This window comes from Emydura macquarii, unplaced genomic scaffold (assembly GCF_026122565.2).
Source record: "Emydura macquarii macquarii isolate MOO-44397 ecotype Brisbane River unplaced genomic scaffold, CSIRO-AGI_Emac_v2 contig_1790, whole genome shotgun sequence".
Classification (NCBI taxonomy): Eukaryota; Metazoa; Chordata; order Testudines; family Chelidae; genus Emydura; species Emydura macquarii.
In genome coordinates, this window is record NW_027131927.1 from 15061074 (window position 1) to 15084294 (window position 23221).

Below are 23221 nucleotides of genomic sequence, written 5' to 3' on the forward strand. Positions count from 1 at the left end.
TAAAGTATTACCCCAGGCTTCTCTTCTTGTGTCCTCATACTGCTTCCCGCCACCTCCATGTACATGCCATTTGGCTGATAGAAGAGATGGGAAAGGCAGGATTTTTGCTGGCTGCCTCCTTTGGGAAATGAAGGTTCCCTGAGACATCACAGACACGTAGTAGGGGATGGAAAAACTGAAAATAGATATTCTGCGTCAGAGCCTAAACTAATGAAATCAATGGAGCTGTGCTGATTGACTGTAGTGTTCCCCAATGTACTGCTTATGCAACAAGTCTAAAGATCAGACTTGACGATAATCTCTTTTAAAAATAAGTGAGCCTGCGTCATTACTGCCCCAAGTATACAAAGCACTGAAAAATTATTCCCTATCACGATCTGGCAGACACAGGAGACATGCAGCTCGCTACACCAGTGATCTGTTTTGTATCTAAAGAACTCTGGACACCATTTCATCCTAGCCAGATTTTTGAAAATTTGGCCACTTCACTATGTTACCTAAAGGGGAGTTGAACTCATCTGAAAAATCCACCCTCCAATAGAGAGCGCTGAGCATTTTTGATAATCTGGCCCATAATTGGTATTGCCCCCAACATACAGAAGTATTGGCAGAAAGTTAGGCCTCCCCAAAATATGAACTATTAAGGCAGTGTTATGAATAGACAACACTGAAACGGTGATTGCAAGCCACCCGATGCCAAGTTGTTGAGTCTTATAATTGTTTATGCCAGGGCCTCTTTCCACTGACAGACTGGTAGGAAGAGGCATTAGGTTGGGTGCAGAAATAATGGCACCTTCACACTGCAAAGTGGGGGATGGAGGGGGTGCGTAGTGAAAATGACAATGAGGTCTATTTCTAGGAAGGAAACCTGCTATAGTAGCAGCTCGGAAGCAGTCTCCCCGCTACCTTGGGGCAACTGGTTATGCAGCATATACATTTTTAAGACCAGAAGTGCCCATTGGGATCATCTAATTTGACCTCCTGCTTAGCACAGGGCATAAAACTTCACCCAGTCATTCCTGCATCGAGCCCATCTCTTGTTGCAGACAAGACAATATTATTTTATAAAAGACGTCTTATCTTGCTTTGAAGACTTCAAGCGATAGAGACTCCACCACATTCCAAAGGGCACAGAATGGAAGTAAGATGTCGGATACTCTTTTAAAAATAACCATCAACCCAAAGTTCTTCAGTTTTTCTTCTGTTGGGCAGAACAAGCCCAAGCCACATGGGAGAAATGGACAGGTAATTTAAACCAAAACTGGACTGATTTTTGTTCACTATTGTGAAGATCAGAACTTGCAAGTATCATATCATGAGTGGAATGGACGGAGATAGTTCGTCTGATTTTCATAACGTGCACCACCCATCCTGTTACTGACAATAGGACACGTTTGTTATTTTAGCATCTCTTTGAGTCCATGCCTTGATATCTGATATCCTGAATTTTGTACTGCAGCTCTCCACGACAAACACAAAGCTCAGATGTTATGTTAAAGAAAAATAGAAGTCCCAGATAACTGCTCATGCTGAATGTATCTGGGTAACGTGTGTTAGCGTGGTTGGCATGAGATGTATGGACAGGACTTCAATAAACAGTTACATTATGGAAAAGAGACAGGGCACTTTATTGGCAGATACATCTTATCATTCATGTCCACATTAGACTAGAGTAATACTGACTATTAACTGTAAGGCTGTCCAAGAGGCTAGATGTAAAATAGCCCAGGCACAGTGTGCAAGAGTTAAACAAACCTGGAATCTTGCTGAGAAGCTTTAACAAACCCGCTGTTTCCCTCCTGTCTCCAAAGGACATCGTTGTCCTCCTGCCACCTTGTGCAGAGGGGCCCGCCCAAAGCTTAGACACTGAGTAAATCCCACTGAAGCCCTATATTCAGGGACTATGTGGGTTCTTGAGATGTGCAGGTCTTGTGCTGGCCCCTCTGTAAGGGGTAGATTTTACAGTGGGCACAATCCTGCAGCATGTTGAGAGTCCTCTACTCCCACTAACTCCTGAGGGCTCAGCTTCTTGCAGGATTGATCTGCAGTTATGCAATTTAGCACATGGGGCCAAGTCCCCTCCTTGTGGTGTCTCCACCCCCTTTGAATGGAGGTGACCCCTGAGTTTAAAATACTAATTTCACTTCACTTCTGGCAAACATTCCACATCACCACATTTAATGGTAATTTATGCTGCAATCTTAGTGTGCAATAACTGAAGGCAAAATGCAGCTTAATGAGAGACAGCCCAGAGTCATTTACACAAACAATAGTTGTACCACATGGCAGTGTCTTCCTTCACTCCAGGTTCTTTCCTTATCTAATCCTACTCCATTAAGGTTGAAGCCTCTAAAGCTCCTTCATGACTTGCTAGGCAGAGAAACACTGCAGCCAGATGCTGCTAACAGAGAGCACCCAATAGTGATTGCCCTTTCACTGCTTTGCTGTTAAACATATTTTCAAACAAAGGTACTTGTGTGGAGGATTTCACTTGATCGGCGCTGGCTCTGCGTTAGGGGGTCAGTCTCTTGGATAACAGTTCATCTGTTCATTCAAGGGAAGGCACAGGTGTGCGTCACAAAGTGGGCATGGAGGCTTTCACTCAAAGAGATCAAGGTAGTCAGGTTCTGGGCCCTGTTGGCCACATGGGTAAAGCAGCAGCTCCTTTCCCAAGGAAGTGATAGGCTCTTCCTGTTGGCAAAAGGTCATTGGTTAGACTCCACCATCTGAAACGAACACAGATGCACTCAGGTGCCGACTGAAAACCTGTTGGGGTCTATGTCTTTCCATGGACTTGGGCTTTGATCTGAGCCCTAAAAATGTAAATGAAAGATGATGGGGTTAAGTCACAATTGTGCTGACTTCAAGTCAACGGAAAGGCTCCCATAGACTCCAATGGGCTTTGGGTCTGGCCCTTAGAGCAGCTGTACTGCCTTGGCTGTGCATCACATCACACATCCAAACTGTTTAAATAACAAAAATCCAACACCCTGACACGGAGAGGTGCTTTAACACTTCGCTCTGCATCTCTCTTGGCAGCAGCCTCCTGACAGATGGTCACCACTTTAGAGAAAGGACCGGCTTTTCCCTCTGCCGCGACCGAGGTAACTGCAAGGCAACAAGCCAGCCATGATTGACCTCCACTTTCTTGCTCACTTTTGTATCTGCTGGTTATCTAACCCAATTAATCTGCCACCTTAAATAACACGACAGTTCTCAAAAAGACGCTCCCACTAGCAAATGGATTCTCATCTGTTAAAGCTTCGTGTTTGGGGGTGGAAATCCAAAGACAGAGACATTTCTCTTTGCGAGTGGGAGTTTCTTTTTCAGAACTGTCGTGTTATTTAAGGGACTGGCAGACACATCTTATTTAATGGGGGGGTGTGTGTGGGGGGGGGGGTGTGTGAAATTCAGGATGAGGCCTAAGCAGCGTTTAACTGCCCTGTTCTGGGAATGTACGTGGAACTCTAAGCACGTGGGCTTTGTGCCAGCTCTCTGCCCAGCGGTGAGCTTTCCCCGAACACCAAAAACATTATTTCTTGCTGAAACGGGTTTGAAAACAAGTTTAAATACAATCAGTGAACTGGCGCCACAGCCTCCTGTTAGCAGAAGCTGTACTCTCCCCAAGTGATACTGGCAACATGGGAGTCCACTAGAAACAAGATCTGCTTCCATTCTTGCTTTAAATACCCGGAGAATGAATGGCTTTACGGGTTGGCTGTCCTGTCAGACTATCACAAGCTGACAGCTAGACTGCAGTGCCAAGGAAACACCTTCTCAGAGCAGCTGAATGTTTTAGAAGAAGTTCTCAGATGGTGAAATTCAGTCCTGTGCCGATGCACCAGCACAAGGCCAGGTACCTATGCCTTCACCCTAGGGCTGATGCGATGTGATCCTGCCCCAGGGAATCCCCACTCCAAACACACATGCCTTCCAACGGCCCTCGGCTGACCACAAATGACCTTCACTATCTCCACAAACTGATCTCCTCTATCATTGCTGTGCTACATGAGAGATGCTGACTCCTGAATCAGAAGCGAGGGGAAGCTATGTCAGAGAGAGGCCCAGCCTGCTTCACCACTCTGCTCTGCGCTGCCTTTGTTGCAGACAGTGCCTTGCTTTTATCAGATGGAAAGGCAAGTTGTGGCTCTGTAACTCTACAGTTACCGGTGTATAGTTTATTCATACAAGGGAAAAACTGTAGGGACAATCCCAGCTCCTATAACAAGGCTACCAGAAAAGCTAGTTATTGATAAACTTGCCTCTGCCTGCTGGTGATTATCATTTGCATTATGGTTGCATGTGCTAGGTTCTGTACAAACATAAAGAGACAGCCTGTGCCCCGAAGAGCTTTAGGCCAATTGCAAAGATGAACGGTTACTACAAGCATTGAGAGGGACTCACCTTGTGGTAGTCGACAAGGTCAGCCAGTGTTGAATGCTGCAGCTGGTCCACTCCAAGGAAGCTGTAGGAGTTGCTGGAGGCATCTATTAGAAAGTGTTTACAACCCTCTGGAGACAGATAGGAGAGTGCGTAGCCTTTGATCTTTTCACTGACCCGGATCAGAAAGCTCCCAGGCACCGATTTGCTCAGAAGCTCCTCTGCTTTCATGAGGGTTAGGATACCTGTCCAAAACCCAACCAAATAGCTTACAGGAGAAAAGCAGGTGGGAGGCTGAATATAACAATGCTAATAAGGATTCTGTTTTAACCCTCTAAACTAATGCTTAGCATTTACATCATCTGTACATCTTAGAAGCACTTCACAAACTAATCACATACTCTAAGCCAGATCATGTCCCAGCTCACATGGCTGGGCTAGGAGGGGCTGCAGAGCAGTCTAGCTGGCGTGGCAAGGCAACGGGGTGGAAGTAGGGTGACCAGATAGCAAGTGTGAAAAATCAGGACAGGGGACAGGGGGACAATAGGCATCTATGTAAGAAAAAACCCTGAATATCAAGACTGACCCTATAAAATCAGGACATCTGGTCACCCTAAGGGAGGCAGGTAAGTACCTTATCTAGCTAGATAAGGCTGCTATTAAAGTCTCAGCATACTGAAGGGCATTGTAGGCTTTTGTAATTCCACTTTCCTATTGTTTATAGTTTCTTTTTAACTGCTTATTGCTCCCCAGGAAAAGCTCTCACAAGCCAGGACAGCGACAATCAAAGTAAAGAGACAGAATACACTGGCAGAGGAGATGATCGTGCCCATTCAGTTTTGTTCAGAGCTCATATGTATAACATTCTTGTTGCACCTTCAGTGCCTTTCATTGCACTTTAGTTGTTCCTGTTAGCACTGGCTGTCTCATCAGCCTAGAGAACAACTCCACTCACACCCATGTGCTGGCAGTGCACAACGTGTGGGATCTGCAAAGAAATCTAATTGCAGCTGGGGCAGGTATACCCCTGCTAGCTTTAATCTAGCTAGCATGACTAAAAATAGCAGTGAAGTCACAGCAGTGCAGGTCACGAGCAGGTACCCAGGGTTCCAGCACTGCTATTTTTAGCCACACTAGCTAGACTACAGCTAGTGCAGGTATGGCTGCCCGAGTGCAGTGTAAACGTACTCTTAGGTGCAAAGTACATTAGTATTACAACATGATTGCAGATGCACTCGTTTTTCACACCAAGTAAATACTCTTCACTAAAGTGCTCAATAAAGGGAATCAATTAGATGAACGTTTTTACATTTTGTTTCTTTTGCTGGGTCTAGAATTTTTGGATCAGCTTCTCCATGACCCCCATCACCTGCCTCGTTAAGCCAGGACACATGCACATGCAAGGACCTTACTTGTTCCCCTACTAATATAGCAAAACACAACACTTGGCTCTTTTCACTTGCAGTTCTCAAAGCAGTTGATGAAGAATGGCCAGGATCACTAACCCTTTTTTTTTTTTTTTTTTTTTTACTGGTGAGAGAGACAGAGGCAAAGAGAGAAGTCACTTCCCCGAGAAGTCACTTCCCTGAGGTCATCCCACAGGCCAGTGACCGAAGAATGGAACCCAGACCTGTTGAGTCCCACACTAGAACCCTATTCTCGACAGCACGGCCACCCGTGAGGCAGGCTGCTGCTGCTGCTGAGCTTGGAAAGCAGTGCCTCACGTACAGCACATGGAAGGGTAGGCCAGTAAGGAGCCAGAAGTATCAAGCTGTGATTTACATTTGCTGTTTGTGCACAAGTTTCCATCCAGAAGAGTGGACTAACTGGGAATGCCCTCCTAGTGGGGTGGGAGAAATGCCCCCTCCTTTCCTGATCAGCTAAATCTCCTTGCTTGGCCTTATCCCATTAGCAGGGGTGGAGGTGCAGACCCACAGAGCTGGTGTGATTGACACAACATTTACCAATCAGTTGGCCAGGCCTGACATTCTTGGTTTGAAATCATTTCCTTCTCCTACCTGGATTGCCTGCCATGGCTGACTAGCCCCACCTGCCCGGCGAGAGGGGGAAGTGGCTTGGTCAAGGCCCTCCAGCGGGTCTCTGGCAGAGCCAGGAATAGACTGCAGGGCTCCTGAGGGCCAGTCCTGCACTGCACCATGCTGCCCCCTCCCCGCCAGCTAAAGTCTGCTTGCTGAGGTGGGAATATTAGCAAAGCATTATACAGTCACTTTCTTCAATGGAGCAGAAGAGGTTGCCCCTATTTGTTCCTACATGTTCTGGGTCATCGCTCTGCCTAGCATACCCCTTGCCTAGTGTGCCTTGACACAGTCTTTCCTTGTATTGTGGTAGGGCCTAAATGCCCCAGTTGTGGACCACTACACCATTGCACGAGGTGCTATGCAAACAAAGTACTAGCAGACAGTCTGCTAAATAAATGTCAGATAAATGTTCTGTTAGGCCCTGATCCAGCGAGGCACTTAACATGTGGCTTTAAAGACGTAGCTGCCCCACAGCCTTCAAGTGCAGTTGAGGCTCTGGCTGAAGATTTCCCAGTAGTGGGAGGCTAGCATGGTGCTCACAGGTGAAGGGAAAGGTGTGAGCCAGGCTATGTGGCAGCAGAGACTGGCAGAGAAGATTTGGTCAAGGGACACTCAAGATACAAAATGCAGCTCACACGGTATGTGCTCAGCGTGGGTTGTGCTGTTGGGGCACACGCTGTCTGGAGATGTTTCTCATGCTGGGGATGGACCTGACCTGTGGTGGCTTTCCACTGACAAGGTCACTACCATTTTCCTATGGGCAGAAGAGAGGTGGGGAGGTTGCAGTGCTTACCATGGAACCAGGGCGCTATCCTGTCCGTGGATTTCTCATAACCAGCCCGAAGAGGAAACTGCTCCTCTTGAAACCACCTGATGATGCTCTCCTGGGTGGAAGTGGAGATGGTCCTCTGCACGCCCTGCCTTCTGTCATTCCAAGAGACTCATGGTTTGTACAGGGAGATCACACCCCAGAATTCAAGTTCTGTTCACTATAGGTTCTTCTACTGTTCTCCTCACTCTAGTATCTGAGGCCCAGATGCTCGAAGGCAAATAACTCCCATCAAAACCAATGGCAGTCAGGCATCTAAATACCTTTGAGTCTGGGCCTAAGCACGTAAGTTTGTTTTGACAAAGAGCAGCTGCTTAGATTTGGGGATTTGATGCTGTCTTGTTACATTGATTAAAGCTAGCCTAATACAGATCTTATACGAGGGGTAATCTGTAATCGTATTATCCCAGGCTTACACACATCCATTGAGTGGGACACTTCTGCCTGGCCCTAGCAGCACATTGACAAATCTTAAATATACAGCTGGGACACAAACCTGCAAGTAGGAGCCGGCTAGGAGAGGATTTATTCCCTCTCCCCTGGGGAAAACAATGATGAACACATAAATGTGCTAGAATTTCTATTTGAAATTCCCCAGATTTGTGTCAAACCCCAGAGATTTTTTCTTTGGGGGGGGGGGGGCAGGGAGGGGGAATCAAACTGAAAAACTGATCAAAATGGAGGGGAAAATTGTGAAGATTTCCACCTCGTCACAAAGCCATTTTCCACAGAGGAAAAATAAGCTGACGGATACCCTCACTCTCCATTGTTAATCAACATGCCCACAGCAGCCAGAAGCAAAACAAACTAGATCTGCCCCCCAAGCCAGCGCACTCTCACAGCATGGAGAGCATCGCATGGCCGGCTGGTCAGAAATTGGGGCTATTTCAAACCAAGGGGAGGACAAGTTCCCAAACCCAGGGGCTCAGGGACGGCACCCTGCCAGCTCTTGTAGCTCCCCAGCAGATCTCATCTAGGAGGGGGACTTCTCAGAAGAGATGGTCCCAGGCTTTAAAGATTAAAACCAACAACTTAAATTCTGCCAGTGCAGACCCAGGAGCCCCTGGATCACATGCTCCCATAACAAACGAGCAGCCGAATTCTGTACCCGCTGCAGTTTCCAGGTAGGTTCCAGCTGTAGCCCTGGGCAGGGAACATTGCAGTAGCACATCACCTGGGAGTCCTGACACTGTCAGGAGAGCACGCGCACTTCTGTGCAGCCCCGAAACAAATCCCTCATCAGGAGAGCAACTGCTAACCCAGCGCTTCATGCCGGCGGCAGGTGAGCTTACTGAGAGGGAGAGGGTCATGGTGCAGTATTTCCCTCCAAATGGAACATAGGGGGAGCAGAAGCAAGGCACAGAGGTCCCAGCCGAGCAGTCCTCAATGCAATTGGAGGCTGCCCATTTCAAGTAAGAAGTAGTGCAGGGCTGGATTTCAGAACAAAAAAAGAACCCAGACAGATGGTTCTCTCAATGGCGTAGGGTCCCAGAATCCTGTGGCATTTTGGTCCCAATTCCTGAAGTCAACGATCCTTTCAGTTGACTGGACTGCCGTGTATGGAGATAAGCCACCATACACAAGCAGAGGATCTCCCCACAAAATCTGGGGCTGGCTGCTGATCTGAATACACTGGAGTCACTTCAGGAGAATATTGTAAGGGGTACCCAAAACAGGTTTTAATGAGACAGGGGCTGCTGGCAGCAGCTGACACTGATTTGTATCCTTCATTAAATATTTCAAAGAGATGAAGTCTGGATGAATCATCAGCTTCTCTAGGAAGGAGCAGATATACCATGTCCATAGCACCCTGCCCTAGAAGGTGCAGTGTAGACAGAGCATGTCGGATGAAGGGCATCGTGGTAGTGTATGAAGGTTCATAATCTCTAAGGTCTAGGAGCACCCCTACCACCTGCGTCCCACACCAGAATGATCCCAGACAATTCCTTCACCCAGGGCAGCTCTTACCTGTTGGGTCTTCCATTGGCTACCTCAGAGTTTAGGGTTTTAGGCTTCGGTGGAAGGGGCGGACGAGGGGGCAAGGCTTGCTCCCTGCTCCCAAAATTCTTGGAAACTTCGGCCACCTTCCCTTTGCGGATCCCTTGCAGCGACAGCCTGTTGTAGTCATCCCTGGCCTGCTTTGCAATGGAGCGCCGCCTCTCGTCTGCGGCTTTGGATTTCCTCACTGGAACAGAAGGGGAGGATTGCCCATCAGCTCCTGCAGGGAGGCTTTGAAACCCACTCTCCCTTTAAACACCCCCAGGCTCGCTGCAGCTAAGTAGTTGCCTATTTCACATGGGCTAGACTGAGGTGAGCCCTGAGGACGAGGTGGTGTGTAAGCGGTATCACCCTGGAAGGCTCCGTGACTCAGACCCAATTCCCTACTTGCTTCCATTTGCTATAGAGGGTGGCTATGAGGAAAGCATCTACAGCTGCCTAAACCAACCACCCTTTCTACCCCCATAGGCCTGTGCCAGCTCAGCTACCTTAGCCTGCAAGCAGGGGCAGGGAAGCCAAAGCTCTGCCCACTCCTACGGGCAGGGCATAAGAAGGCAGGGGTTTTGCTTGCTGCTCTGCACCTGGACTCCAGCAGCGAGGAGAAGACACAGGGGTGTTAGGAGAGTTCCAGCTCCCTAGCACGGGGGGCAGAGTCCAAACCAGCTTCTGCCCCTTGGCAATGAAGGCATAGGTACTTAATGAATGAAAGCAAGACTGCCACATGTCTGTGGAGGGCGAAAGCCTCGGGTCATAGCCCCATCCGAACGAGGCACGGTCACATTCCCATGTAAGCCATCAGCACAGGGATAGCAGAGCCAAAGACACCCACCTGCCCTACCGCTGGCACTGGTGCCACGTAACTGGATCTGCGATTTACTCCTGAAGCTGGGTCTGTTGCATTTGCCAAGTCCTCCCCTGATAAGGTTGTTCCCAAAGCCATGGGAACGGTGGCAGCGAGGATACCTTCTCACTGCACCTTTCGTCCCGATGGATCTTAGCATGAGGGCAAGACAAGCGTCTGTGCTATCAGCTAGGAAAGGAATCAATCCATCTCTCACTGATGTGCAGCCACTTCTGGTGTGAAACACAGCAACTGCTCAAAGGGACACTTGCATCTTAAAAGCCACCCATCTGGTCAAACCCTTGACCTACCTGTCGAGGTTAACTGGGTCACTCAGTGTTAAAGTTGGAGCCATGGTTAACTCCTTCCTTACATCCTGTTTAGTTAGTGGAGGGTTTTCCCCCAACTCTGTATGTAATTGAACAAAACAGCATGCTCCCTGCCTGCAGCGCTGCAAGTCTAGTCTTTCTTGTGCACCAAGCAGCCCCTTTACAAGGCCACCAGTGTTACAAGTAGCATAACTTGCAACTGAACAAGATGGGAGGGGTGGGTCTCCCAGTTTCAGTGTACTTTGTCTGTTCAACAGCAGGGCATGTGCAGTTACCTTTCATTGTCTCTCCGTCGAGTAAGCCCCCCTAGTTGTGTGGGTCTTTCATACAGAAACAGGAGGGATAAAAATTCACCAGAGGACAAGAAAAGGGGATTGTGAAATCAGCAAGGGATTTAGGGGCTGTTGTAGGACCTCAAACTACTTTTAAAACGGACTGGTTTCCAAGGTGACAATGATCTTTTGTAAGCACTTGGTAATGTGGCACTGTTGTTTAGGGATGGATCCAGAGGTCGTGGAACATGGGATGCAAGTCACCAAGGCTGGCATTACATGACCCAGCATAAGACTGAGGTTAGTGGGTATGACAGGGGGCAGGTTGAGAGACAGGGCGGGTGCAATCTAGTAGTAGGTACAGTGTGGCGTCTATTCAGTCACTTAGGTAACTGGCGTGATTTTCACAAATACTACGCACCCACTAGCTCGCATTGAAGTCTGTGGGAGCTGCTGGATGCTCCGTGTTTTGAAAATCAGGCCAGTTACTTAGTTGCCTGGGTATGGCCTAACTTTAGGGATCTCTTTTAAAAAATCCTAGCATGAAATGAGATGTATTTGTGACACACCATCACCATCTCCTGGACACCAATGGAGGCAGCTCAAATTCAAAGAACGCATTTGGCCCTCAACCAATAACTGCAGGGCAATCCTACCTCCCCGCTCCCAAGACACAGCAGATGACACCTGCCCCAGGGCAAAAGGCAGAGTTCTGACACCCATTGCATTGGAAATGCAAACCTGGACAGCAGGGGCAGTTCTGCCTTGCCTGTGAGAGCCAGAGACCCGAGACACACAGCTGGGCTGAAAGTCTCTAAGCACTTTCCCATTCAAAACTTTTCAGAATTTTTTGTTCCATGATATTTTTTTTTTTTTTTTTGGTGACAATTTGTCCTTCTCCAATTAGGAAGGGAAATGGATTTCAAAACCATGAGAATTTCATACAGCACAAGCCCCCCCCCCCATTTCCCAGCCAGCTCTAGTCTTCATACTGCAGAGCCGTGTGACAGTCTGGTTGTCTTAGCGATCTAGTGACGTTGCATTAACCAAGAGCAAGCCCCATACCTCAGCCAAGCGATCGGCTCCGATTCCACAGAAGACTCCTACCAATTAAAGGAAGGGGAGAATAGAAAAAAGGGCAAGACCATGGTCTCTTACAGGATTCCTGCCACTCGGGATCGTCATTGTCCGATTTCTGCGTGGATTCCTGGGCCTCCTTCTGGTCTGTGTGAATCTGCAGTGTCTTCTCTGCTGATGCTCTGATCCCTCCTGGCCTCTTCCTTGCTATATCCTTCCCCTGTTAGGGGACAACATGTTCAGTGCCTGGTGTCAGGCTTTGTTTCTGCTGGCTGCCTTTAGCAGTCTCTGGACACCAGGGATTTGTTTCTTTAGTGGCTCCTGTGAAATAAACTGAGGTTCCCCAAGACATTGACCCTCCCTCCTCCCCTGTACCTGGAAGCCCAGCTGCATTAGGGCTTCTGGGGTCCATCCATGAGCACAGGCTCCTTGGGTCATCAGCCCAGGGCAGGTTGGGCTTGAGGGGCAGGAAGTGATGTTAAATGACTCTAAAGGCCAGATCCTGAGTCGTGGCCATGAAGCACTTGGGGAGGAAGGGAGGGGTGTTAGCGCAGCCCAGTCCTCCACACAGACCAGAGCAGCTGCCAAAGACCTGCAAAGCCCCCTTCTGGGGCTCAATGGGATCTTATAATACCCTATTGATTCTTGTTTCACTAACACCCAATATAGCAAGCCCCTCTTCCATTGCTAGCTTTGCTTTAAGAGCCTCCTGCACAAGGTTCAGAGCTGTTTATGGAAGAGAGTTTGGAGTCAACCTGAAAAAGCTCTTTGGCTATATCTGCCCCGTGCACAGCTGCACGCAGGAAATCTATGAGGCGTGAATATTCTGAAATGGCTTGGTGTTGGACAATGGTGCATCCTCTGCTCGAGTCTGAAGTCCCAGGGCGGGTTACTTCCACTTACAAGAGGGATATAAGCAGAGATCGGAAAGGGCCAGAGAAAGGCAAAAGCTACTTTAGAGTGAGCGTCGGGCAAAACTGCAGTATTGCCCCAACTAGGGTTATGTAGTTTGGAGAGGAGAAGAGTCAGAGGGGACGAAGATGAGATGAAGGGTGTGGTGAAAAAGGGCCAGCCCCTCCTTTGCTAGCGGCAGTGTGAGGCCAGCGATTTTAGGATAAACAGGCACATCAGTGAAGTGCAGCAGCAGCAGGTGGAATTCACTGCTGCAGGATGGCACCGAATTCAATCCTGGGGTAAGATTTTTCAATGGGCTGCTTATTTTTTAGCCACCATGGGGAGCTACACAAGTGAAGACAGAAGGGTGGTGTTCTGATTAAGGCACTGGACAGGTCTGCTATGGATTCCCCGGGTAACCCTGCAGGCCACTTCATCTCCCCTCAGTTGTGGGTGTGAAACACAGGTACTGCCTTTGTCAGTCTTGTCTAGTTAGACTGTGAGCTCTCCTTTGGGGCAGGGACTGTGTCCCCTGGGTGTGTGCACAGTGATAACCACAGTGGGGTTTCAATCAAGGTGGGGACCTCTTGGTGCTATTGTGCTACCTTAGTCGGTGCCCCGCGTGGTGGGGCTGCTACGCAGAGTCTAGCCCCCTGAGTAGCTGTGTTAAAAGCAGAGGGCCCACTGCTTACCTGCTGCAAGCCATACTGCCTCGTCTGAGCCTTGGAATCTGCCAACATCTGGTGCACACCTCTGTCTTTTCTGGGGGGATCCTAGACGTTCAACGGCAAACAAACCCAGCGTTAGCACCAGAGCTCACTGCTGAGCAGCCCACTTTCAGGACAGACACCTGGCCCCTAGCCACTCCCACCAGAAACGCTGGGGACCAAGAGCCCTGCCAGCCACCCAGGGCAGCACTGGCCAGAGGAAGGGCTCAGATCCTGGCTGAGATTAACCCTCAGCTCCCCTGGCTTCAAGGGGAGCTGCTGGGTTCTCAGCACTTCTGAAAGTCTGGTCACTGACACATGGGTCAAAGTATGGCTTTAGGAGCCTGACTTGCTGAACTCGGCACATCTCAGGAATGGGGGCAAACTGGCTTTAAAAGCTACCAATTGGGCCCCTGAATTTTACAGGGCAGGGAGACTGGTGTAAGTTAGAGCAGCCCCAGGGATGCTCTAAGTTGTGCTCAGCTGCATCCGCTCCCAAGGAGCCATTCAGGGGTCAAGAATACGCAGAGCACAGAGAGCTCCTGACATGCCTCTATGCCAGGAGTATTCTTGAGTGTGGGTTCAGAGAGGATAATCCCTCCTCAAGCTCTCTTAGGACTGCACAGATACTCCTCTATCTGCAGCCAGTGCAGGGTTGGAATCATGACTCTCCCCCCCTCCCCCCCCCCAATCCTCTACGCATACTTGGACATGGCTAGTGACCCAGGAAGCGCTAGGAGCCAGCAGCCCATGCTCTGGGGAGCGCAGGGACTATGTGATGAACCCTAAGCAGTGGGGACGGAGCACAAGGGACAGAGAGGATCCTTGCACACCTGCATGAGGTTTATACTCACACCTCTGCCACCTAAAGAAACAGTGCTGTGCACTGCTCACCTTCCCCATTTCCTGCACTGCTCAGCGAGTGGTTCCGCTTCCCCTGCTCCAGCAACCCCGACCCATCCGCTATGTTCCTTCTACGCATCAGACCGCTTCTGGTTCCTGGGTTGAACCATCATGCTGGAGGTTTCATTTAATAATTACACTCTTTTTAATCTCTCCAGACGGTCAGAATGGGGTGGCCCTTTTAATGCCAGTCTCATGGCAGGCCCCTGGGTGCACTGCTCCCTCCTTCCGAATCTCTCACGCTTCGTTTATTCCAGACCCTGCAGCTTATTGTCAAATGGGTTTTTTTGCTTTCTATTGACTTTCCTAATTGTGTGTATCTCTCTCTCCTGCTTGATTAAAGGATGTATTATAGTAGTGCCTAGAGGTCCCCAATCAAGACCAAGGCCTGATTGTGCTAGGTGCTGTACAAAATGAGTTTACAGTCTAAGGAGACAAGACAGGCAAAGGGTGGCTGAAATAAAGTACCATCACTTCCATCTCAGAGAGGAGGAATTGAGGCATGCAGATTATGTGACTTGCCCTAGGACACACAGGGAGTCTGTGGCAAGGACAGACACTGACCCCAGCTCTCTTGAGCCCCTCTCCAGGGCCTGAACCCCGAGCCCATCCTTCCTTTCTACTGCATCTCATCAGTGAGACCAGAGTGATCCTTTGTCCCTACACCACTATCACAGGAGGTGGGGGTTTGAGGACCGCACAGCTTCAGAGCCTTGGGCACCCCTGACCTCAGCGTTGGAGAGATAAGGATGAAGGGACTGCTCTAGCCTAGAAAAGCTTTGTATGTATTTGAATGAATCATTTTCTACATCCTACAGCCCTCACCTCTGAATACAACTCTCCTTCAATGGTCTCCATAACCAAGCCCCAGGACACAGAGGCAGTGGTAATCCTCCCCATGTCAAGGCCTGGCCCCCCTAAAAAGGCAGTGGCTGAATGGAAAAGAAGAAAGGTCTAGTGGTTAGACTTGGGAGACCTTGGTTCAAGTGTCTGCTCTGCCACAGACTCCCTGTGCCAGCTTGGACAATTCACTTAGACTCTCTGTGCCTCAGTTCCCCATCTATGCAATGGAATAACAACTGTGCCCTACCTCACAAGCTACCATGAGGATAAGTATGTTAAAGAGTGTGAGGTGCTCGGATCCTACAGTGATAGCAGCCATGCAAGTACCACACATAGATAATCAGAAACCATGGTCTCTGCTTGCTGAGAGAGTGCGCCAGCTGCCAGAATCCCAGTTAGCGAGCTCCTTGCATGTGGATTTCTTGTACTTTGAGACAAAAACAGCTGGGCTGATCTCTGAACCCTCCCACACTGACCTCCACATTCAGTTCTCCCTCGGTGTGGGCAATAATGCTTTTCCTGAACGCCACTGTGTGCCTTTGTTTGTATCTCCTAACTACACTAACACAGGCATACCTCCCTGCTCTGCTCAGACAGATGTGGAAATGGAAGTCATTCACCTTCTTTCCCAGATGAAAAAAACCAAACTCACTCTTTGCTCAGATGCAGTTAAGGTTTTAAATAGTTCTCAAGCCAGTTGTTAGAACGGAGGTGTAAAACAGGTCAAGCCTTCGAAAACACAATGCCCATTCCCAGATCTTGGCCTATGTCTCATCTCAGGATTGAGAGTCTCAGGAATTCAAAAAAAAAAAAAAAAAAAAAAAAAATGGAAGGGTCTGAAAAATCATGAGAGTGACTTAGAAATAATGAGATTTTAAAAAAATTCGGGGGAGGATTCTTTACCTTCTGGTTTTTGAACTTTTAGTGTCCGTGTTTTAAAGCTTCTCTCTGCAACAGTGAGGACTAGAAACTTCCTTCAAAGAGATAATAAAACTGAGATACTCACCTAATCCCATGATTCCAGGAGATGCAGCTTTATGAAAACCACCACATTTTGGGAGACTCGCAATAAAAGCCACGTCTTGCTGTCATCAGCCTCAATGTGGCCAAAACCAAGCTTCAAGTTACCTTGCTTTTGTATATTGATGACAGAGCTACATGTGGTTTAGACACACACTTGTGGTTCAATACAGTAGTAACAACTAAGGGCCTAACCCAAATGCCACTGGACTCAATGGAAGTCTTTCCATTAACTTCAATGGCCTTTGGCTCAGGCTTTAAGCATGTCAGTGGTATGTGTGGTACTGTAGATATTTAGCCAGAGGTCTGGTTCTATTTCCTTCATAAATAATAAGTGGTTGATAATCAATCAATTCTCTCTATTAATCTCTAATCAGTTTCACTCCAATCACTTTACAATAATTTATTTGTAACCCCAAGGTAAAAATATTGCCAGAGAAAAACAGTCTCAACAAAAAGTTTGAGCCAAGCAGTGTAACATCCATCTTTCCCAGGTTTTGAAGAGAATACAATAGTTTTTAACTTTACAGAAATACATGCATGCACTTTAAAAATGCCAGGAGCTGATGTTGACCTCACATGCTTATTTAGCACCTGCGTGCGGAGGACTAAAATCCAACTTTGAATACATTCATCCCCAACTAATTTTAGTCTTAATATAAAACATCCCTCAGAAACTATGTAACATCAGGGATCATTCTGATTGCAACAGATGACTGCCTCTTTAGGTTCGTTTATTTACCAGAATAAAATCAGTGGCCCAAATTCAACTGTCAGTTCCATTAGTGGAAATCTACAGGAATTCCAATGAAGTCATCAGAATTCGGCCCAGAGTTATTAGTGGTGTCTACTCTAGTTTGGTGGAGGGACTATAATGACAGACATAGAAAACATTTAAATTGTTATGGAAGCTGAAATGTTGCTTTTACTTTGGATAGTGCCTCCTCCTTCAAAGTAACATTTCAGATGCCTTAAAGATGATGCCTGATACCTCAGAAACAATGCAATGTCGGGGTTTCATTTTGATCTCATCAGACGACTGCCTCTTTAGGTTTATTTATTGTTATTACAATAGCACCAGGAGAGCTAGACTATAACCAGTGCCCCATTGTGCCAGGAAGTGCATACACACGTAAACACACGTGAGCTATGAGAGATAGTCCCTGCCCCGAAGAGCTCACAGTCTGTCTCTTTAGACTGACAAAGGGTCAGAAAAGAAATATTATAATCCATATTCTGTAGCTAGAGAGCTAAGGCACAGAAAAATGAAGCAACTTGCTCATTGCTATGGAGAGAGAGGATGGTACAGCTTGGAACAGAACCCAGATCCTCCACATACCACACTTGTATTTTAGTCACATGACTATCCTTCCTTTCTTGTGAACGTTGCTCTATTGAGGTGCCTGGCTTTTCCAAAACACAGACAAAAGGAGTCTTTAAAAATCAAATGGCTTTTTCCATTTCATGTTTCAACGTATCAGACACTGGCCCCATTCAGCTCAGAGCCTTTGCAACCCCAGCTTGTGAAATGATGCATTTCTGAGCAGTGTCAGGAGAACAGAAAACAAGTACCTGAGCATGATCCCCACTTCTCTCCTTTCTGGCAGCTGTTATTGCTTCTTCCTTCTCCCTCACTCCAGTTTTCTCTTCCTCTCTTTCGGCATGTGCCCTACCCAGGGCTCCTATCTGAGAATGCAGAGACCATGGTACAGAAGGTTCAAGGAATGCTTGACTTCCTCTGTGAAGACAAAAAGCAGGTATTTTGGAACAGAATCAGTAGCTTTCAGCCTGCTGCCTTCCAAACTACTGAAAGGAAATTACATGGGAATGAAGCAATTCCATGGCCCAGCAGCAGCTCAGAGAGACAAACACTATGTCAGCACCAGAAGCACAAATAATTAAAGTCATCAAGTTAATTGTGCCCTAGCCCACACACACACACAGACACCTGTTGGCAATATAAATCACTCCCTAACATCAGATGCTGTGATATCAGGGACCCTGCCCATCCCCGATTTCACAGGACCATCCCAGAGCACTGTAAAGAGATACTGTTCAAAGGCCGTATTTTCAGGAGCACCAGGGTTAGGGTCTCATGTCGATGTGCATGTGGCAGCAGGGCTAAGAGTGTCTCCTGCATGCTGGAGGCAGGAGACACCTGGAGACCCTCTGTACTCTCTTGTCTGCATCCTCTGCCATCTGCAAATGGCCTGGGACATTCCAGCTGCCCATGGAACCCCCTGCCCCGACTGCTGTGTGAGAGCAGGTAAAACAAACCAACCTGCTCCTTTCCCCAGCACTAAATCCGCCCTTTATTTAAACTGATGTTCAGAGTCATCCGCAAATCATTTGTTAATATGCAAATTCACTCTCAGGGTTGGCATACAATCTTAGCAACCAAGCTTCCCCATTCCCCCCGCCCCAAGGCGCCAGCCCTATACAAAGATCACTTGGGCAGCCTCAAAGCCAGCACAGGCCGCATCTCATCAGGGAGACGACCCTGCAGCCTGCTTGGGAGCTGACAGCCAAGGCCAGCACCTTCAGGAGGCAGCCCAGCCGCATGGCCATGTGGAGGAAGGTACAGCTGGTGACGGAGGGCAGCAGCCCGGCCAAGGGATTCTCAAGAAGCTGCTCTTTGGGGCCTGTGAGCCAGTCGGCAACCTCCCTGGGCAGGCAAAATAAAGCTCCCAGTGACATATTGGTCCAAGACGCATTCCCCAGGGCTGCTTTATTTACAAATACAAGCAAAGGCACTCAAACCACTGGCGGCCACCCACCTAGGACTTTCCCAGCTTCCAACAGCGAAGAGGGGAGGGATACACCCTTCCCAAACAGTGCCCCACCCCGTCCACACTGGCACTCCTGGCCCCAGATGCAGGAAGCTTTATATCTGGCTCCCTGGAGGTTGCTCCCAGTCATGTGCCCTGCAACTCCAGCTCCCAGTTTTAGGGCCCAAGCCCAGATCTTCCTGGCTATATTGGTGCCTACCTCCTCTTGAAACCAGTGGAAATGAGGGCCTAATTACTGGTGAGGATCTAGGCTTAAGTGCCTAGAAGGCACCCTGAGTTAAACAATCGCACCCAAGGCTCAATGCCTCTCTCTGGAGATAGTGTGAGTAGAGGGAGAAGGTAGAAATCCCTTCAGATCACAAAGTACTTTTTCCATGCCAGCTCTTCCTTTTACCTTGCACTGATTACCATCTATAAAAAGCACCTTCCTCCTTATCCACCAGTGCAGCAACCACATGAGTAACTGCAAACCTGTCCAACCGGCTCCTGGGACTGCCTTACCTTGCTTCCTCCACTTCCTTTTGCTGTGCCCTCCATGAGAGGATTTCCTCGCAGATCACATCATAAGGCTTATCCAGCACATGCTCGCCCATGACCCAGACCCAGACTTCACTATCCGTGCCGAGCTTCCAGCTCACCGACTTTCCGTGTGCTGTAAGACAAACGCTCATGGCACTGGCCACAGAAGCTCCTGTGCAGCTCATGTACCCTGCCCCGTGACCGAATGCACCCTTGCATTCACACCCCACACACCACTGTAATAATTTTAGTTTTCAAACGATACATCACAAGCTGTATTTGGTACAAATAATTCCCTGATCAATAACAGGGTGAAATCTGTGTAGCAACATTACATGTAGAGTTAGGAACATAAGCTGAAATCATCATGATGGAACTATTTACCAGACAAGTCTGGGGAGGGGGTAGTAAAGCAGTTTCTCAAAGACAAAGGACAAGCTCATGCCTCTAGCCAGGTGTCATCAAATGATTGACAATCACCAGTCAAATGCCATTCTTTGGCGGGGGAGGGGGGGGAAGCCACAGGAACAGATCGATCTGCACTTTAACAAATGACATGGAACTTTTTTCACCAGGAGACCCATGTCTCATCCTCACAGCTGGAAGGAAGTTTATCTAGGGGTAACCCTCAGGAAAATGCATTTCAACAGGTGAATGGACTATACAAGTGAGGGTACCCCCAGACCCCTGAGGTATTCTCTTTCTTTCTCTCCCTCTCTCTCTTTCACCTAAGATGACAAAGAAACCAGCCTTTGGACTTTAGGAGGTGTCCTGACCTGAGAATTTGGTCAGACGTGTTGCTGGGAACATATGGTAAGGATTTCACCTGGAACCAAGGCTAGTTGGTTAAGTTTAGTTTCTAGAAAGTGTTTCACTTAACATCTATTTCCTTGTAGTTAAATAAACTGGTTTTATTTGTTAATCAAAACTAATCCAGCATTGTGTGTAAACAGAATTGTTTCGTAACTCCAGTTGAAATACCAAGCTGTTGTACATTGACCCCTTAACAGGGGCAAGTGACCTTTAATACCTGAACTGCCCAGGAGACAGTTGGGCAGTGCAGAACACATGTTTTGGGGACTGGTAGTGTGCAGGGGTCACTCTGCAAGTAGTAAATAAGGCTGCTGGAAGCTGGAATGTGGAGTATGTGACTGGCAGGCTGCAGCTATACACAGACACTCAGAGTGTGTGACCTGCATGCTGTGTGTGAGGGGTCAGGATGGAAGCTACATCAGCAAAGCACTTTGAGGCACCCCCAGGCCGCAGGGCAGGTGGTGACACAGCTCCTCACTAGTCTGGATTGCACCCCAGAATGTGACATCCCCGGCCCTTGGCGGGACCTGAGGGATAATGCCTAGTCATGGACTCCTCCCTTCCATGCTCTCTTCTGTGAATTCTCCCCCACCCCGTTAATGTCCCCTTCTCCGGGGGTCTCCGTGAGGCTGCCCAGCAGCCTGCCCGCTCTGAGGAGCTCCCTGTGGGCTCCTCAAAGTCTTATTCCCCCCACCTGTTAACTGCAGCAGAGCCCCTGGCTGGGGATTCCAGCAGCCTGGAACAACAGAGCTGCCTTCTCAGCAGCAAAGGCCCATCTTGGCTGCCCCCGGCCACCCTGAGGTGTATGGGGAGCGGGAAGGGAGTGGCAGGGAAGAGTTTTTCTAAAGGATGGTTGCTGCAAATGCAAATCCCAAGGCAACTCGCTAACACTGGCAGTGCTCTGTGCCCCTGTAACAGGCATGCTGCTACCACTGAGCTAGCTAGTGCAGGCAGCACCTGGCCCGTACTGGCACCCAGTTAATTATTTCTCTTACAGGAGAACTAGAGGCTCCGTTGTGCACAGTGGCATACCAGAGTGGGCGTGGGGGGGGCATGCCCCCGGGCGTCAGCCGAACCTGGGGCGGGTGCCAGCAGAGCCCTCGGAGGAGGAGCTGCCCCCCTGAAAGTGGCCAGGGCCCTGCAGCTGCGCCGACCCCAGCTCAGGCCTGTCGGTGGAAAGGGCGCCCGCTGCAGGGGGAGCAAGTGTCCTCCTGGCCCCACCGCCGGGCAGAGCGAGGGTGGGGACAAGAGCCCGTCATGCCCCCCCTGCCACTGCCCATCTCTCCCACTCCCAGCCGCACTCCCCACCCCCATAGTGTGTGGGGGACAATGGGAAACAGGCCTGCAGAGACAACCCCCCCCTGCAGGGCGCTGCCGCAGACGAGGGTGGGGGTGGGAAACAGGCCCGCCGACCCTCCCCACAAGGAGACCTGCCGCCACCGGCCGGGGGTGAGAGGGGAAAAATGTAAATATTGGCCCCACGGGTGCTGGAGACCTCCATACGCCACTTGTTGTGCAGGACCCTGCTCCAAAGAGCTCGCAGTCTAAGCAGACAAAGGAAAGTGACATTTGACAGGCAGCAAAATTAAGGGATTTGCCCAAGGTTATTGAGCGACTCTGTATCAATGGTAGGACCTGGATCCCTCTGCTAGGCGGCGGCACAGTGCTGTACTTGACCCCCTCTCCCCCGCCCCTCTTGGTCCTGTCATTAGCCACCGCCTCTTAGAAGGATTCGTCCCTGCAGTAACCCTTGCACCCCCTTGAGCTGGAATCGCTTTTCCCCCAACAGCAGAATGTTTGTAACCTGCTGCTCGTAAACCCAGCCTAATGGCTGCATTTACCAGGCAGCGAGCCAATTGCTCCGGAACGACTTACCTTTCCTCAGGGGGGCTTTCTTCGCCGAGTTCTTGTCTTCAGCAGTTTCTCTCTCCTTCCATCGTCTGACCTGCTCCTGCCTCATCTTGAAGAAGAGGATCTGTTTTTGCTCCTCACTGAGCTCTGCCAGCAGCTCAGGATCGATGTACATGTCTGCCAAGATCTGTTGCAGCATGGCTGCAGCTCTCGCACATTAGCACTTGTGGCAACAATCCTTAAGGACAGGATTCTCCTTCCTAAACTCAGGTATGGCCTCATCAACACCAAAAAAAATCTCTCCACACCCAAAGCACGCAGCAGGAACACAGACTCACCATGGCAATTATACACCCATCTCTCCACCTATTTTAGCTCAGACTTCCTGCACAGACTGAAAAAGTAAATAAGCAGCTTAGAACCTCTGATTATGATTCACTGAAATAATAGGAGACCTTCACTTCCCTGCAGAGCTTAAAGAAAAGCAAAGCAGTGTCCTTGATCTTCCAGGGACAAATTGCTAAGATTTACAGTGAGAAAATTCCATTTTAGCCTCAGGAAATTCCACTGATACTGGGAACTCTTCCACACAGTATCACAAAAATCAGAGGTGTGGCTTACTTTTAGCTAGGCAAACATGCCATTGCCTAGTCGAGAAGGCGATGACCCAATGAATCTACAGCCAGAAAACGCCCTCCCCCACACCTTTTACAAAGAAACTACTTTAGGAATTTACTGGTTCACTCCATTTTGCCTAATACAGAATGGGAGGGACATGGTGGTTTGAGGAGCCCTCCTGGCCCACAAAATCTCCAGTTACAGAAACTTCTTCCAGCTAGACAGGCACAAGCAGCGCAGCTAGTCATTCTAAGGCAATGGGCTACTGGTCCCCCCGGCTCTCACAAGGGTTGAGCAGCTACAGGGTGATATGCCACTCATCACCCCTGCATGATGCCCCCGGCAATGGAAGCAGACAGGAAGGAGGGGGCAATGTTCCCCCACGACAAGGCTGTCGCCAGCCAGCCAGCCTGAAGTGGTGAGCTATGGCAGGGACAGAGGAACAAGCTAGCTGAGCCTCAGTGGGCATGAAAGGGTTTCCTCCAGAGGTTTGTGAATG

General features: G+C 49.0%; 1 protein-coding gene across 1 annotated transcript; it reads right to left on the reverse strand.

Annotated features, from left to right (window-relative positions):
* Positions 1-1185: 1185 nt before the first annotated feature.
* Positions 1186-22666, reverse strand: SH2D4A (SH2 domain containing 4A). The gene is made up of 9 exons (XM_067556958.1): positions 22129-22666; positions 19423-19573; positions 17705-17870; positions 13352-13432; positions 11847-11985; positions 9217-9433; positions 7213-7343; positions 4405-4625; positions 1186-2691 (listed from the first exon to the last, which is right to left on the reverse strand). The coding sequence occupies exons 1-9, from the start codon at positions 22301-22303 to the stop codon at positions 2599-2601; spliced, it is 1374 nt and encodes a 457-aa protein (XP_067413059.1). The 5' UTR covers positions 22304-22666; the 3' UTR covers positions 1186-2598.
* Positions 22667-23221: the final 555 nt, after the last annotated feature.